Here is a 19,005-nt window from a genome sequence, read left to right as displayed (position 1 = left end):
GAGGCAAGCCCAAACAAGCCCACGTTAGGTCTTAAGTTCCTAGTTTTAACACAAAAAATAATGATTTTAGTTTTATTTGCTTTTTAAGAAGGCATTTTATTAAGATGAATGAATGAACAATATTACCAAACTGAGGGTTCTTGGAGGAGCATGGCACAGGGGTCCGGGGGCAGATCCCTCGACCCAGCCATTATGTTCAAAAAAAAGCAAAAAAGAAAGGGCTGCGCCTAGGACCTAGGCGAGGCGCATACCCTGAAATGCGCCTCGCCTGTGTGCCTGAGGCGCGCCTTTTAAATCACTGATTAAACTATCTTTAAAAGATAACCAGGAACTATATGCCTTTTTTGCATAGCAAGTTAAACGGTTGAACCATTCAACTGGTGACTGGGTAACCAAAACGGTTTTGCATCGAGTCTAAGTTTGATGGCATTGCTAAAACTGTGAAGGAAAGAAGCTGCAACCATACACAGAAGCCTTTATAACTCAATTCAGCAAGCCCATTAGCCGTAGAAGTGAAATTCCTTGAAAACCAGCTGTTCTGACTTCTGAGCTAATGAGTTGTCTTTTCCTTGTTTTTTTAAGAAATTAGCAAGTCTCCATGGACCTTCTCCCATATTTTGCTCCATCCAAAGGCATTGACCTAGTCTCCCTGATGAACAACTAAAATAAGTATTTCTGCCTGGTCATCTGCAACATTATAAGGACAGACATGACCTTGGCTTTTTTGTGGAATCAACATCCCAATCAGCCTTACATCCAAATAATGGCTCCCTCCCAAGTCCTGATCTAAAATAGCTCCAGCTATACCAGCATCCAACGGGTTTATGAGAATTGTCTGATGTGCTTCCATCAAACTGTAGCCTCACCTCATCTTTCACAAGGGAGGCCTACAGATAAGAACACGGGAGAGGATGCAAGAATTTCCTCTAGATATCTTCTGAGATCATCTTGTCACATTCCATTAAATCCTTTGGAATTTGAGACCCATCAACTTGAGAGGGAAAGGAAAGGGCCCACCTTCTATGAGATTCAATCACAAAGTATAGAAAACCAAACCACGGTATTTTGCAACAATCACAAGAATGGTGTTTTGGACCTCATCTCAATACAAGTGTCAAGTGTACTATTTTTGAGAAAATGTATGTATTTGTGTAGCTGATGGTTTGTATAAACAATTCTATCACTTCATTACCTCCCTAACAACTTAAACAAAAATAGAAACCAATAAATGTAAATAAAGTTTCCCTTTACACTGCCATAAGTAAAGATTAGGGGCAATGATAAATACCTCTGCGAACTTTGGCATTATGATGGGATGTTTGCTGAAGTAATTCCTTTAACGTCAACCCTTTTTTACTCACAGCTAAACCTGCCCTCTCCGATGCCACACTTTGTTCGGGAAGAATAATTGCTGCTCATTCCACATGAGTCCAATAAAAACATTTGTTATCAGGCCAGATAACATGGAAAGTTACAATATTAAGAAATGGTTCATCCAGACAAAATCATTTCGAGTGCAAAAACAACGTCCTCAAACTGGGGATCAACGTACCTTTAGATATGATTTCAGTATTGGTAGCATTCTTGGGCGGTGGTAGTTTCCGACCAATCTTCCGTTTTATTTTCTGCACAAATTTACAGGAACAAATATGAATATAATCTCTTAATGCCTTGCTAAATGAACAGAATTGAGCAGGAAATTACTTTGAAGTCCACGCCTCTCTTCGGTTGCTTCTTAGACGAGGTCGGCTTAGAACGTGCCATAGCTTCTGTGCTGAAGTAATACCAGCAAAATAAATTGGATCGAAAAAAATATCGACTAACGAATGAAATACAATAATTTTACAGGGAGCCAATCGTTCGCCGTAGTTTATGATGATTAAGATCCTAAACAACGTTTATCATATTATAACAAGAGATCCTTCAAAAGCCAAACCACCTGTAGAACTGTAATTTCTTAAGGCAAAAACTCCCGAACACAGCTCCATTGAGTGGAACAAATAAAACCCCAGGAAACAAACTTGCAGCAGAGTAGGGATTTACCCATGCGAACAAATTACTCGATATTAGACCTAACAGGAGCTAGATTTTCAATGGAAGAAACTCACTTCGCTTCGATCGCCTTCTCTGATGACGAAATGCAAGCGAGGGATGATATAAATTTAATCACCAAGTTCAGTTCAGCGTGACAAAAAAAAAACAATTTCGCTTCTATGGAGTAATTTGTCTCCTTGGCTTTCAATGAACAACTCGTGGATCCACAACCATCCCGTCCAGAAATCTTGTGATGCGCATTCTAAATGTCCTTTCACTTCCTATTATAATTGCCTCTTTCTTCTTCTTTCCCTTTTAATTCTACAACAAGATTCACTCACAATCCAGTTGCTAGAGAGGATACTATACTCAACAAAGAGTTACAGTTGCCTTTTTATGCAAATCCTTGATACAACTAGTCAATGATGAAAGAGAGAATGAGAGCGTAGTTCTTCTCTCCGGTGTCTTGAAACTACGGTTTTGGAAGATGTCTTTGCTTGGTTAAGCATCGTCGAGTTTCGTAAATACGAGAAGTTGGCGGCAATCGCGTAGTAGATAGATTCTCGTCTTGAACTGGTGTGTTTAGTTAGGGTTTACCGGTTTAGTAAATGGGATTCTTGGCGATGGCGGTGGCGGAACTGCGGAACCAGGTCATGAACCGGGTCTCTTTATTATGGTTGGTTAATTATGTGTTTGGTTTCGTTTGTGTTTATTGAGTGGGCATTTATCAAAAAAACGTTTATCTAGTAATTCCATTTTGTTGTTTGGTTAATTTTAATTTGGGCATTTCAATAAACGTCCTTTTACGCTTCAACAATAATAAATGCTTTTTCATTTGCTGTTGGTAGGGTGTTTCAAAAAACATTAGTCAATCCAACGGTCTAAATTACATATGCTTCAATTTGAAGACTAATTTTCAGATCTAATGGTTAATATATGATATAATCCACATCCAACGAACGGTGGATAGATGATACTTTCACTTTGACTCTCTCTCTCTCTATGTATATATATGTATCAGTCTTCAAAATAAAACTGAGCAATAATGTAAAGTTGCCAGTATCTATCTTCTTTACAACATTTTATCAAACCACTTATCTTTTTTTCTTTTGAATAACAAATATACCATTGACAAGGTAGATCAATTTGGGCATGGCTTGGGCCGGCCAAAGCCCAAATTTAAGTAAATTTCACATCCCAATTTACTACTCTCTCTCTCTCTCAATTGCATCCAATAAAATTAATAAAAATAAAAGCACAAAATCCTTTTGTATTCCATACTAACAAGTTTGCAATGTTAAGTAACAAGTCATATAAGTTTTTGTATATAAGCCTACATCATTGTGAAATCTATTCAGTTTTCCTTTCCGTACATAGTTAAATTCAAAAAAAAAAAGTTTACACTATTAGACAGGTTCCATATTTTTATCATTTTTCTTTCATAAGATGGAATAAAAAAACAACCTAGGTATCAAGCCAAGGTATTATAAGTTAGTATGCCTTGCAGACTTAGGCCAAGGTATGCTAAAACCAAATGTAGAAGCCTTAGTATTCTTCTTCTTCTTCCCCACCCCTGAGAGAGTTATTTGTTGTGTTAGTTATAGACTTCGGATTGCTTTACAGGCAACTTTTGTTTTACCCATTTATGCAAATTGGTTATTTTATTAGAATGACTATTAACTTCTTAAAATAACAAAATGTACTCAATGCTTTTAATGAATTTTGGTAGCTTTACATTCAGAAATTCAAACCTTTATATATTTCAACATGTCTCTGACATATATTTTTTTCTTCTTAAAAATATGTCTTACTAGTACCTGGATCCCAAGGTTGTGTTTGGTATGATAATACTTTGATAGAAAATAAGAGAATTAGAAAATAAGTTGAGGGAAAGTTCATATGAAGTTTCACAGTTTTAATGTATATGGCACATAATCAGTATAGTTTGCATTGTGACCAGAACTTTAAGATAGCTGGACTGCAATCAACCTAAGAAATCTGAATTGCAAAGAGAAATCATAGAGAAAATAGGGAGAAAACGAAGACCTTCTTACCGGCGGCAGCTGCTACTCCCTTCGGCGAAGAATCCTCTCTTATCGTCACTGGACTGGGTGTTCTCTTCTGAGACAGCGAAAGACTTCTCTTTGGTGCTTTAGCATCTAGGTCATCGAGTGAGCAAGAAGATATCCACCTTTAGAATGGTAGATTCGGGTTGCACCGGATCACCACCTCTGGATGACACGTTAGAAGCCACATCGAATGCACGTCAGCTCATCGTTTCATGAAATGCCCAGGCATTGGAGGAAGCGAGAAATTTCCCCCAACGGCTATATTCACGAAAAACCAATGCAAATAAATACATAAACGTTTAATTGCGTTTTTTTAATAAATGCACATACCAAACAATGATTTTTGAGCCAAAAATCTTCTATCCCACCAAATGCTGATATGGCGTTGTTTTTTCGATAAACGTAAACAGTTCCAAACATGCCCGGTTGATGTTTCCAACTTCCAAGGTTTGCATTTGCAAGCCTGGCCCGCAAATTTTCGGGGTTGCCAGCTACCACTGTTTGATGTAAGAATGTCAACGGGTCGGGTTGGAAGCAAGGGGCATACTCCCTACCCTATCCTCGACCCCGGTCTCCATCGAAAAGAAACATAAACCCCCATCCTGATCTTTGACAAGAGTTCAAATCAGCCTCTCACAATGAGGCGCCCTACATCGTCCCACAGCACATCCCGGCTGTGTATTTGGAACATTATCTGATGATATTACGTGAAATGATGAACCACTATTAGGAGATGTTCCCAATACGTGGCTGAAATGTGTTGTGCGACGTTTGTGGGGTGCCTCCATGTGGGGGAGCTGATGTGAATTCCTTGGACATGATTCCAATTCTTTTTTTTATTATTATTATTTAAAAATTTTTATTGAACAAATTTTATTTAAAAAAATAGGGTAAATTATAAATAGATAACCTATACTTTGGGGATAGTGACATATAAATACCCTGAACTTTCAATTGCGACATTTGAGTACCTTAAACTCTTGGAAATAGACACGTAGGTTGATCTGTTAGTACTCCGTTAGCTATCCATAACACGCAAAGTCATGTGCAACTTTGAATATTATAAAATATCAAAACTACCCTTCTCATGTATTTTCCCTTGTTTTATTTTTCGTCCGCAATGACAATGTTGGATCTTCTTCCATGGCAATAGCATTTCTCATGACCTTGGTTCTAAGTATTAGAATGGAAGCCAAGCAAACATGAACATCCAACTAGTCAAACCAGAGTTATGCATAGGCCAACTCCTTTGGCATTGTACGATGCTTCCTCCACTCAATACTCAGTAGTTCAGCGTAAAATAACCTCCAGAATACAATTTTGCACTCAAAAAATCAGCCTAAGAAATGCCAACCTGAATCACAAAAACCTGTTCATCGTTACTAAAGAGGTAGATACGAAAAGACATAAGTTGGGCAATACTTGGTTTGGGCAGCAGCCACAACATTCTTTATCATTCCGGTTCCTAGAAATAGGCCAAAGAGGGTTGAGTTCAACCAAAATCACTCAATGGCGACAATGGCAATGGTTGAATTAAATGAAAGGGTTTTGCTAACGGAGTAAAATCATCACTAAAAATGCAACACCATTGAAATCCCTAACTTGTCCAATACACCTATCCTACTCCAACAATCAACCAGCCCTTGGTCTACCAAACCGATGTCAAGTTCGTTGTCAGTTGTCCCGATCAACACAACCGTGGAACAATCACATTTTATGCCTTCATAGAAAAAAGTAGATTAACTCACATTCAATTACGCAACCATATATCTTCTTCCAACTTCCACCCACCATCCCTCTCTCCCCATTGTCTATGCATAGGATCCATCTTCCCCTTAACCTCTGCAATTCTCCTCTAACAACTTAGAGCTTATCTACCCAAACATCACATGCTTCAAATCAGTGGAAATTTTGTAGTTATTGCCATCTACAATCCACATAGACAACGAACCCGCTTATACTTCTATGTCCTCCATGCAGCATCCAACACCATCGTTTGGTAAACCAATCATGCCTTCACCATTGATTTTGGTATACTGAACCTAACTGGCAATGCTCTAAGCATTGTTGGAGATGATGGCGTTCAAAACTCGTAACACCCTCACTCAAGTCACCAATCACGACATTTGTTACAACTTCAAGAGATTGGAAACCTCGTTTTACTTTATCAATCCAAAAACTCTCTTTGACAGAGTTTTGATTATCCCACTAATAACTAAAACAATAAAACAATAGTCGTCAGTTGGCAAATCACAGTCCAACCCAACATCAGATGATGACTTATCAACAACATATTACCACTAGCTCTCATGTTGATACATAAAACGAAGGTCTAGAAAAAACTCTATTGCCATGGAAGAAGATTTAACGTTGCCATCGTTGAATAAGAAGAAGAAAACAAGGTGAAAATACATGATAAGGGTAGTTTTGGTATTTTTAATATTTAAAGTTGCACATGACTTCATATGCTATAGATAACTGACCGGATACTAATGGATGGGCATAGGTGTCTATTTCTGAGAGTTCAAGGTACTCAAGTGTCACAATTGAAAGTTCAAGATACCTATATGTCACTACCCCCCAAAGAACAAGGTACATATATGTAATTTACCCTAAAAAATAACAATCCGCTAATCTAAGATTCTAAATTAGTTTAATATATATCTGAGTTGAAGTGAATATAAACATATTTAATGTTTTAAAATAAGTAATTTGTGTATACATAAATAATACTTTAAAACTATTTAAAATACTAAAACCACAAAAGGGACTTCACATCCCAACCCATAATTCCATATTCCCAATCAAATATTTAAATTAATATCCCTCCTTGTCCTCATCCTTGTTTGAGCAATCTCAAATTCCCCATATCCAACTTAGTCGATGTCAAATGATAGAATACCCGATGGGGATAGGAAAATTTGTTGTTTTTAATGGACGGGAGTCTAAGTTTGGAATGTGTTTATACCCGTGTTAGACCCATAATAGAGAATGGTCAATTGACTCCCAAATCTAAACCCCAAAATTAGCATTCGGCACAATTCTTTGGATTCAAAAATTAGGTTCAACATACATTCAATAATCGGATTGGATGTGATTTTGATCCCATTATACATCCAATATGAGCGTGATTATTACATACATCCCTATTTTTTTAATTTAGCTTTTCATTAATTATGAGTGATGAATCGGTTTTTGGTGAGGTATTATTTTTTTGTGCTAAGTACCTCGTCATTCGGTCAGCTTCCAAGTGGTCGATGACTTAGAGGCCGAAGTGGAGAATTTTGCTGGGTGAGGACCTGGAGGCTGAGCTAGGGGCAGATTAGGTGCCGAGCTGACTAAGCCCAACAGGGCAGGTTAGGTGTCGAACTGACTGGGTCGAGCTGCATATTAGGTGACAAGCTGACCAGAGGACCGAGCTACCTATTAGGTGACGAGCTGACCAGAGGACCGAGCTACCTATTAGGTGACGAGCTGACCAGAGGGCCGAGTTGCCTATTAGGTGCCAAGCTGACCAGAGGGCTGAGCTACCTATTAGTTGCCAAGCTAGATTGATTGTTGAGCTTCGTAGTTCTTTAGAGACCTGCAAGGAATCAATGTCAAAAGACCCGGGGTGGCTAACCCGGCGAGGTTGCTCCGATGATTAAGTCAGTACTCTCATAGTAGACTACGAGCTAAAAATCATGAAGTATGAGAGTAGAATATGCTTACTTGCCCCCCTATGCCATTGGGATTGGTGCCTTTATATAGGCATTGTTTGGCGTGGGCTTCACGCACCGCATACGAGATTTCCGAGAAGTCATCTAAGTGGTCTGAGATTCCTTGAGGAAACGGCCATGCACGTTGACCACCCTCCAAATCGTTCGGCACGTGGGACAACTTCCAAGGATCGTGGGAGTGTTAGGATATGCATGACGAATTTGTCGGCGAGCACGTCTCGTAGGTTGCCAGGACGGCGCCTGTGCTAGGCTGCCAGGTCGGTGCCTGTACCAGGCTACCAGGTTAGTGCCTGTGCCAGGCCACCAGGTTGCGCCTAAGCCAGGCCATCAGGTTGCACCTGGGCCAGGCCACCAGGTCGCGCTTGGGCCAGGCCACCAGGTCGCGCTTGGGCCAAGCCGCCAGATCGCACCTTGGCCATGCCACCAGGTCGCGCCTCGGCCAAGCCACCAGTTCGCACCTGGGCCAGGCCGCCAGGTGGGACACCATCAACTTGGCTAAGGCAAGTTGTTGCCTAAGTGGTTTCGGGTGTCACCTAGTTGTTACAAGGTGCCATGTGTCACAATATCATTAGAGGACCAAATTCGCCATCATCATTTGTCCCCCACTCCTGAGTTGAAAGTAAGCGAAGGGAGTAGATTGCTCATTTTGGCCTGAAATGACTAATTCGATGAGTTCGTAAGCGTTGATTCAATTCCTTAGGCTCTGGGAGCGATTCGCAATCCACTCTCCTTACCCTTGATTTTGCCCATGCCGAAGAGGCGACTGGGTCTTATGTTGTGCCGAAGTCTTTGCCAACTCGGCACTTTAGCCCTTAGGTTCTGGGAGTGACTCGTAGTCCACTATCATTGATCTTTGATTTTGCCCATGCCGAAGAGGTGACTAGGTTTTATGTGGTGCCGAGGTCTTTTATTCGCTCGGCACCTTAGATCTACGGCTGCGTTGCATCAGCCTCGTTAGTGACGTCGGTTACCCACTCCTACAAAAAGCTATTAGGAGCTTGACCTACGGGGGCAGCACTACTGACTTTAAGTCACCAACTCACATGGAAGCCTTGGAAGGCTCGACCGGCAGGGGCGCCCATGCAATCTGTTGGCCGCCTACTCCCGCGGAAGCCACGAAGAGCTCATATTTGTAGAGGGTACCTCGCGAAGATGATTGATGAAGCTTTATCTGAGTTGAAATAAAGTTAGTAGAGCTGCTTAGTCTGTTGGCCATAAACTTCATGCATAGTCATTGAGTTCATAAAATATGGAAACTAGAAAGTGAGAGCTTTTAGTTTCTAAAAGGTGAGAACTTAGATTTCTAGAAGAAGAGGACTTAGCCTTTCAGAGGATGAGAATTAAGCTTTTTGTAGCGTTTCCCACAGACGGCGCCAATTGATGAATCGATTTTTGGTGAGGTATCAATTTTTTGTGTTAAGTACCTCATCATTCGGTTTGCTTCCAAGTGCCCCGATGACTCAGAGGCCGAAATGGAGAATTTTGCTGGGTGAGGACCTGGAGGCTGAACTGACCAAGCCAAGCTGGGGGCAGATTAGGTGCCGAGCTGGGCAGGTTAGTAGGTGTCGAACTGACTGGGTCAAGTTGCCTATTAGGTGACGAGCTAACCAGAGGGCTGAGCTTACCAGAGTGTCGAGCTGCCTATTAGGTGACGAGCTAACCAGAGGGTTGAGTTGCCTATTAGGTGCCGAGCTGACCAGAGTGTCGGGATGCCTATTAGGTGATGAGCTGACTAGAGGGCTGAGCTACCTATTAGGTGCCGAGCTAACCAGAGGGTCGAGCTAACTATTAGTTGCTGAGCTGATTGGTGGCAAGCTAGATTGATTATTGAGCTTCATAGTTCTTTAGGGACCTGCAAGGAATCAATGTCAGAGGACCCGGGGTGGCTAACCCGGCGAGGTCGTTCCGATGATTAAGTCAATACTCTCATAGTAGACTACGAGCTAAAAATAATGAAGTATGAGAGCTAGAATATGCTTACTTGCCCTCCTATGCCATTGGAGTTGGTGCCTTTATATAGGCATTGTTTGGCGTGGGCTTCACGCACCGCATCCGAGATTCCTTGAGGCAATCGCCGTGCATGTTGACCACCCTCTAGATCATTCGGCACGTGGGCTAAATTCCAAGGATCGTAGGAGTGTTAGGATATGCATGCCGAATTTGTCGGCGAGCACGTCTCGCAAGTCGCCAGGTCGGCGCCTGGGCCAGTCTGCCAAGTTGGCGCCTGTGCCACGCCACCAGTTCGTGCCTGGGCTAGGCCGCTAGGTGGGACACCATCAACTTGGCTAAGGCAAGTTGTTGCCTAAGTGGTTCCAGGTGTCACCTAGTTGTTCTGAGGTGCCATGTGTCACAATATCATTTGAGGGCAAAATCCACCCTCATCAGTAAGGTTTGAAAATTATATACTTTTCACCTAGTTTAATCCATTATCATGGAGTTTTATATTTAAGGTATTAACTCTCATTTCTATCTTACTATATTTCAAATATTTTTTTACTAATAACTTGTATTAATTATATTTATATTCAATATTTTTAACCCATGTTTTTTAAACAAATGCAAAAACAAAACCATTATTCTATCCAAGTGACGAGTAAGTAATTCAACCATCTAATCAAGTTAGTCAAACCAATATGTTATTGTCAAATAATAAATTTTGTGAAATAAAACAACAAGAAAATGTAGAATGCCCATTTGACTAAAATGGGTATAAATGATCTTGTGGAACCTCTTTTTTTTTACTAAAATACTTCCTTTTTGAATATAGTATCTCTCTCTCTCTCTCTACATGTGAATGTAGACAATGTAATTTGGACTATTGTCGTTGTTGTTATTGTTATTATTGTTATTGTTGTTGTTATTATTATTATTGTTGTTATTTTCCACCAATAACTTCTAATGATGAGATCTATATCCGATATATTTAATAATGTAAAACACATTTTTTTTAATTAATCAAAATGTAAAAACTTCATTTGTCTACATAAATAGTAAGCAATCAAACCATTTGAACCAAATTGGTCAACCCATGATATCATAATTAAGCAATGAAAAATATAAAAGATAAAACACAAAAAAATAAAATTTTGTAAAAAATCATTTGGGCACATTCTAGATATTATGCATTCGTCATATTAAACAAAAAAGAAGGTGTAATAAATAATAATTATTTTCATGCACATAGAAATATACAAATTTGTAGAAAATTTGAACACATGTCATTATTGTTGTCGTCATCACCATCATCATTGTTTAATATTGCCATCTGTACATGTGCTAGTAATATAATTATATAGCCAGCCCCACATAATTGGGACAATATTTTCCAGTTGATTCAAGTGTAGTTGTATTCAACATGATTTACTTTAGGCCTTGCATAAAAGTGCTAGATGTACAATCACATAAAACTTGAAATAATAATTTGGAGCCATGTAGTTTTATTTCCTCTCTAATGGACAAAGTAACACAATTGCTATCTCATAAAATGATTACAACTAGATTTACATAGCAATAAAAAATGGAATAATCTTATAACCTTCATTGAATTTCCTATAACCTCCTAGTTAAAGGATTCCCTTATTTATCCTTATATAATAGAAGAAAGCAATAGTACAGCTATGGGAGTTTGGATGTGAATCTTGATAACAAAATTGCCATGTTCCTATTGTGCGATTGGACAAATGTGGCCAACAATGTAGTATGGTCAACAATCATAACACATTTTTTTCACATTGTAAAATCAATGGCTTAAAAGTAAACCAAATCCAATTGTATTAAGCTCACTCCCCTAAGATACATATAAATTTGGGTCATTTTTACAAAATTTAAATGTAAAAAAGGGTGAGATATGGTTAACACCTTTTATTTTTAGCATTTAGGGGCATTCCATGGTGTGGTCCCTATAATGTGTGTGTGTGAATCTATTGAGACCTATTGAAGTGTGGTTGAAATTACATGGATTTAATCATGACACACTTTCAAAAAAAGGTCAATCATTCATTGTATTACATATAGTAATTGTCCAACATATTCTCGTGCAAATCAATTAATGGGATTTTGGTATATGAGATAAATTTTGATGTCTTGTGTTTCAAAGCCATCCACAAAATGCTTTCAAAACATGTCACACATCCAAATGATTGCTTAATGAGCGTACCATGTTTTCATAACCAAGCAATGTACCTAATATCCATGGCAATGATCATTTCCTTGTTATTTTCTCTTTTAACCCAACAATCTTGAATTACTACATGGTTAACCTATTAGATATATTTGACAACATGTATATTTGAAAGTAAGTCGATATGAGATGCCTTGAAAGCAGGGATTTATATGAATTAAACTTATCATAAACTATTTGATATTAGTTCATAAAAGTCGAGCTCCGAGCCAAACTCGAGCCCAATGAAGATTAGCTTATGAGGCTCGAGAGCTCGAGCTTCAAAAATAATTGTTACATGTATAATTTTTATTTTGCATATATGTGTATCGTTGTATATATTGTTCAATCAGTGATATCACAATTAAACAGTGAAAATATAAAAGATAAAAGACAAAAAAATACAACATAAATTATGTAAAAACCATTTGGATACATCTTTAATATCATGCATTAATTATATTAAACAACAAAATGTGTACTAAATAATAATTATTTCGTGCACATGGAAATATAAAAGTTTGTAAAATATTTTAAACACATTATTATTGTCATTATCACTATTGTTGCCATCTAAAATTGCCATATTAAAAAAACATGTACATTTTCTATTAATATAGTTATGTCTATATAATTATGTAGCTAACCCATACAATCAGGACAATGCTTTCAAGATGACTCAAGTGCAATGAGATTCAACATAATTTACCTGAGCCCTTTGATAAAAGTGTTAGATATATAGCCTCATAAAACTCAAAATAATAATTTGGGCTTGTGTAGTTTTTTTTCCTCTCTGACGGACAAAATAAACATAATTGCTATCTCATAAAGCGATTAGAACTAGATTTACCTAACAAGAAGAAATGGAAGAATCTTATAACCGTCCTTGCATTTCCTATAACCTTGTTGTCAAAATGATTTATTTATTTACCTTGACATGATAGAAGAAAGGGCAATTTTCTTAAACTACCCCTAAGATTTAGGAAATTGACTAGCTCTACCCCTATTGTATTAGTATTGACTTAAAGTACTCCTACTGTTTTAGACAATTGTCTAAAACCTCCCCTATCGTTAACTTTCTGTCACATTCAATCACATGTGACATCACATGACCATTTTTTTAATCCAAAAATACCCTTTAGAATCTCTCCTTTTCTTACTTTGGTTCTCCCTTGGTCTCTCTCTTACCCTCTTATTTTTTCTCTCTCTACCAGTACTTCCCCGGAAGAACGGGGTTCTTGCAGTAGAAGGAGCGGGCATTTGTCATTTGGGTTGGTTTCACTATGGATTGGTTCAAATAAATCCATCCCTAGCTCACCAAAGAAACCCTAAGCGAGTTCCACCAAGACTCTTCTCCAAGATCTGGGTGTGACCAAGAGCTCTTGTGGTCACAAGAGATATGAATTAGGACTTTCTATTTTAGTTAGTTTGGCATGATCTTGAAGTTGCGGTGACCAAGAGCCCCTATGGGCTCCAAGATTTGGATAAGCCAAAGAGCTCTTGGTTGTAACGATGCTCCACATTTGTCATTACCTGAATATCAATATCCTCTCCTATAACTAACATTGGTCACCGTTGTGAACTTTGCAAGATCATAGTGATATAGATTTGTTGTTGACCGAAGAAAGGGGGAATGCGATACCGTTGCAACAATAGCGAATGGGAAAATGAGAAAGAGAGACAGAGAGGGAGAGAGAGATAGGAGAAGAAGAAGAAGGGGATCGAGAGGGGGAAGATAGATAACGAATGAGATAAGAAGAAAGAGATCTATAGTTCTATACAAATTTGACGCTGATTGAAGAAAAGGGGGAATGCGATACAAATCTACTACAACGACAAAGAAAGAGAAAACAAGAGAGAGAGAAGGGGATAAAGATAGGGAGATAATAGAGATAGAGAAAGAGAGAGAGAGAGAGAGAGAGAAAAAGAGATCCATACAAATATGTTACAAGAAAAGGGGGAGGCGATGCGGTAGCAGAGAAAGAAAACAAGAGAGAGAGAGGGGGAGAAGAGAAGTAGGGAATGAGAGAGGAATAAGAGACATTTTGAGAGAGAAGGAGACAAAATGTGGGAGCTTCTGAAACTCCTTTGTCGTTGCCTTCTTTTGAGTTTCAAATTTTAATGTCTCAAATTGCTACTGCCCTATTTGATTATCTTTCATGGTATAGTGGCGTTTAGACGTAAGAGCTTATGAAACCCATAATTGATTATGAAAAAAAGGGCTTCCTTTCCAAGAAAATGTAAACCAACTCCATTAATTCTCTTCATCTCCCTCAAATCCAATCATAGTGATATATTAAGTGGTGATCGGCAAGATCGGTGACAATGACATTATCGAATAGCTTGAACTACACTTACCACCACTAGGATGGTAGTCGCTTTTTTATTGGAAATTGCTGCGAAGCAAAAAAAAATATAAAAGGTAAGAGAGAGAGAGAGTGATGAGTTGCAAAATTGAATTGTCGATGGAGCTTGAAGATCACCAATGATGTATTCCGTTTAACCATGAATCTGAGTTTTTTGAGTGATGCGCAAAATAGTCTTTTTAATCATTCTGTTAACGAACACTAACGATAAGGAATATTTAGTCAATTAACATAAACAGTAAGAGTACTTTAAGACAATACTGAAATAGTAGGGATATAGTTAGTCAATTTCCTAAACCTTAGGGGTAGTTTAAAAAATTTGCCCAATGGTTATAAATAGTAAGAGTACTTTAAGACAACAATGAAACAATAGTGGTATAGTTAGTCAATTTCTTAAACCTTAAGGGTAGTTTAAGAAATTTGCCCATATCAACAGTGCAACTATGGGAGTTTGGATGTGAATATTGATAACAAAATTGTCCTCTTCCCATCATGTGGTTGGATGAAGTAGCCAACAAGGCGGTGTGGTCAACAGATCCCGACGTGTTTTTTTTTCACATAGTGAAATTAATGGCTTCAAAGTAAACCAAATCCAATTGTACCAAGCTAATCCCCCCTAAGCTAACTATAATTTGTGTCTAAATAGATGTTTGCACTTAAGCCAACTTTTGATGTATACATCTTTACAAAATTTCAATGTAAAAAAAAGGTGAGATATGGTTAACACATTATTTTTTAAATATTTGGGGGCATTCCATGGTGTGGTCCTTATAATGTGTGTGTGTGTGTGTGTGTGTGTGTGTGTGTGTGTGTGTGTGTGTGTGTGTGAATCTATTGAGTCCTATTGAGGTGTGATTGAAATCACATGAATTCATGTTAGACAGTCCCTTAGCTCCAATCAGATTGATGTACATTTTGACATTTATTGTAAATGAATAAAGTACATAATTGATTTATGTTATATCTGATGTGTTTTTGTGCAATACCTTTCAACTGGACACTTATGAGAGTCGTATTAGTTTAGAATATTCACAGCCATTGGATAAACTTAGGGAGGTTTATCCTACCAAGTTTGACACTAATGTACTGCCAAGTCAGTTAGGGTGGTTTCTCTTAGCTGACAGGGTGAGACCCGAAGCACATGTAGTGTGGGTTTGCTTGAAACTTTAAACCGGACCAATTTCCAGTTGTGCCTTGGACCTTGGAGATAGATGGAAAAAATTTGAAAGTTACACTAACCCCTAGACTTGATTATGATACTGCACTAGGTGTTGGATTAGGCTGTCTTTGATATGCCAATCAGTGAGATTCTTAGCAGGGGTCATAACCTGGGTATGTTGGGGCAGTCTGAGTAGAGAGTGTGAACTGTACCTTGTAGTCGAGGGAGAGGTCCTCTCTTGTCGGACAGTGTCTAATCATTATGGACTAAGAGGTTAAGTGTAAGACCACCTAGGGTTTTTACCTGATGGGCTAATCTCACTTAAGTCCATAGTCCTTGGGCCTTCATAAGGTGGATGGAACCAATGACCATTTAGTGTAAATGTTGAGCCTACTAAGTGCTCATACTGATGGGCTCAGGGATTCACTGTGTTTGGTAGTGAATTCGGCTAGGCCTTGTAACGGAGGCTAGGCTGAACCCATATGGTTTTTGTGGAGATCAATGTTAGGGTCCCATGCTATACAAAGATAACCAAGCTAGCCAACAAATTAAAAAGGAAGTGAGCCTAATAACTTGATGGACCTAAAGCCTATTTTGAAATGGGTTAATGAGATTAATTAAAAGTGAGCAAATTTGAGATTAGATATGGATTTGGATTAGCAAGAGGATAAGATAAGTCTTATCCAATTAAGAGTTCAGTTCCAAATAAAGATTTGGATCAAAGAACTATTTCCTGGTAGGATTAGGAAGTTGATCCATATAGGTTATAAATAAAGGGTGAATTCCTTCTGTTAAACACTTTTGCAGAACCCAATTCTTTCCTATGTTCTTGCCGCCCTACCTTGTTCGATCTCCATAGTCTTGGACTGATCAAGATTTGATATTGATTTTGATTTTTGCTAGAAAAATCAGATATAAAGTTATGCTCACACTCCCTTGCGTGGTCCTTGTTGAATGATGGTAGTTCTTATTGAAGAACTGCTTTGCTGATCACACTTCATCCTAAACTGTCACATTCAGTGGAGGTAGGATTTGGTGACCTCTTTGGGCGTGAACACCTACGTTGGGAGTTACATTTGTGTATTCCATATTAGGTATATCCCTCAATCTTTTTTGTTACAGATCTGGTCCGATTTGTTTCAAGAATGAACATTGAAAAATACAGTTTTTCTAAATCAGGTAATACGATTCTCATAAGGGATAAAAACATTTTTTTGAAAAATTGCCCAACCACTTTGCATGGTTCGACCATCCATATGATGGATCTCTCCCTTCCCTTCAATTAAATCGTAATATGCTTTTAAAAAAAGTCAATCATTCATTGTATTACATATAGTAATCATCCAACATACTCTCGTGCAACCCAATTAATGAGATTTTGGTATATGAAATAAATTTTGATGTCGTGTTTCAAACCATCCACAAGATGCTTTGGACATATGTCACACATGAGACCAGATCAGCTCCTCACAACTGGCACCTCACACGCACATCCTACCATGCATTGGGAACATCTTTCGTACTTATTAATAAATATTTATGGGAGATGTTCCCAATACACGATGGATGTGCGTGTGAGGTGCCCATTTGTGAGGAGCAGATCCCGTCTCATCACATACCCAAATGATTGCTTAATGGGTGTTCCATGTTCCATAACCAAGCAATGTACTAATATCCATGGTAATGATCACTCCCCCAGTATTTGCTCTTCTAACCCATCAATCTTGAATTATTACATGATTAATCTATTAGATATGTTGGACAACATGTGATGCATTTGAAGGTAAATTGAGATGGAACACTTTGAAAGTAGGGATTATATGAATTGAACTTATTATAAGCTATTTGAGCTCAGTTCATAAAAGCTTGATTTGGTTTGATCTAAATCGATCTCTGAACCAAGCTCGAGCCCAATGAAGCTTAGCTTGTGAGAGGTTCGTGAGCTCGAGTTTCAAAAATAATTGTTTACATGTATAGTATTTGTTTTGTACATACATATATATAATTAAAACTCAAGTCTCTAGCTCAAATCGAGCACAAGCATGATGTTATTTTGGCAAGCCAATTTCAAATGGCTGAATATCCCACTCGCTTGTCTCAAATATACTCTTACTTGAAAGAAAAAATTATGTGCAAACCCTGGATGCACAGGCATCCAACCACACACTGGGTACATCTCCACATGAATTTGACTTACATATATAAGAGATATTCTTGATGTGCAATTGGACATCATGTGCACACAGTTTCTGTTTCAAGCAATCTGGATTCAAGGTAAGTCACATTTAGTATTTTGGTCCATTTAGAGTCAATGTAACATTGGCATTTTCGTAACCTTAGCAAAACTTTGATGTCATGTGTGCTTATATGTTAGAAGTGACTAGACTTGTTCACAGGCCTGATTTTACCTCTTCATAATGTAATATGTTTAGGCCTAAACCTAAGTCCGGTCCAACCATGAAGCCTAGATCTTGAGCCCAAATGTAGTCTTGGAAACCAAAAATACCTAAAGGTTTGTTGTATACTAAAATATTTAGAATAGAATATGTTAAAGCCCAAGCTAGATTTATTTGTATTAAATGACCTCAAAACCCAAAAAATACTAAAAATCTCAAATTAATTTGAGAAAAGAGAATAGATAATTGCAAAATATTATTGGGGTGGGCTTAGGCTCAATTTGAGCTATTTTGAGAAAAGCATGAACCTGACCTAAAAAAAGTTAGTGACAAATGTATATGTATGTATATATATATATATATATATATATATATATCCTAGTGTTTTGGGCATGAGCTCGAGCCAACATGCGTAAAGTCGTGTTCAAGCCCAAAAAGAACAGTCCATGTTCAATTGGCCTATTAGGCTACTTGGCCCTTGAAAAGGTCTAATAGTGAAAGATGTATGTATATATATATATATATATATACCATGATTGTTAATAAGGACTAAAAGACAATTAAATATGACATCTTTTGTTACTTTGGCTCAATAATTCATAATGAGAGAGACTATGGAGATGCCACCTATGCAATTAAAGTATAAATTGTGAGGTGCATTAAGAGTCTCATGTGATCGGCAAATGCCACTTATACTAAGAAAAAGTTCTATTAAATAATTGTAAGGTCAGTAATGTCGTATAGAGAATAGTCTTGGGCAGTTGAGAAATAATATCTAAAGACTGAGTTGTCATGAATGAGAAAGGATTAATTGAACACAATAGTTGTTCAGTGGATTGTAGAACCAATGATAAAACTCAACGTTAGTAATAAAATACATGGGACCTACGATCATTTAATTTCTCACCATGAGCCCCATGCATTCTTTCAATGGCGTGGGGTGTTATTATTGGTTCCACAGCCTGCCAAACACCCATCTCATTAAGCTAATTGGATTTCTTCATAAATGTGAAGTATTAGATGGATGCATACACCATATATACTGAAGAGTAGCTATAAGCTATAATATATGATAAATTGAGAGTGAGGTGGTTTAGTGAGGT

At 38.0% G+C, this 19,005-nt stretch overlaps 1 protein-coding gene across 9 annotated transcripts in view; it reads right to left on the bottom strand.

Moving 5' to 3' along the window:
* The window catches only part of LOC148854042 (ARM repeat superfamily protein), a 50,343-nt gene extending 46,161 nt beyond the window's left edge, over nucleotides 1–4,182 (bottom strand). For 4 of the 9 annotated variants that reach the window (XR_016112829.1, XM_088984080.1, XM_088984075.1 and 1 more), the window contains exons 1-4: nucleotides 2,109–2,717; nucleotides 1,705–1,774; nucleotides 1,553–1,625; nucleotides 1,289–1,411 (exon numbers count right to left, since the gene is read on the bottom strand). Coding sequence is in view for 7 of the 9 variants with exons in the window: in XM_088984080.1 (XP_088840206.1) it covers nucleotides 1,289–1,411; nucleotides 1,553–1,625; nucleotides 1,705–1,764 (256 nt within the window). In the remaining 2 variants the exon portion in view is untranslated. Of the gene's footprint in view, nucleotides 1–1,288; nucleotides 1,412–1,552; nucleotides 1,626–1,704; nucleotides 1,775–1,939; nucleotides 2,718–4,088 lie in introns of those variants that run through there. The other 5 variants (XM_088984077.1, XM_088984084.1, XM_088984085.1 and 2 more) reach the window with 5 other exon arrangements.
* Nucleotides 4,183–19,005: the final 14,823 nt, after the last annotated feature.

This window comes from Nelumbo lutea, chromosome 4, assembly GCF_056320005.1.
Source record: "Nelumbo lutea isolate HS-2025 chromosome 4, American lotus-T2T, whole genome shotgun sequence".
NCBI classification, from domain to species: Eukaryota; Viridiplantae; Streptophyta; class Magnoliopsida; order Proteales; family Nelumbonaceae; genus Nelumbo; species Nelumbo lutea.
This window is presented reverse-complemented; position numbering and strand designations above follow the sequence as displayed.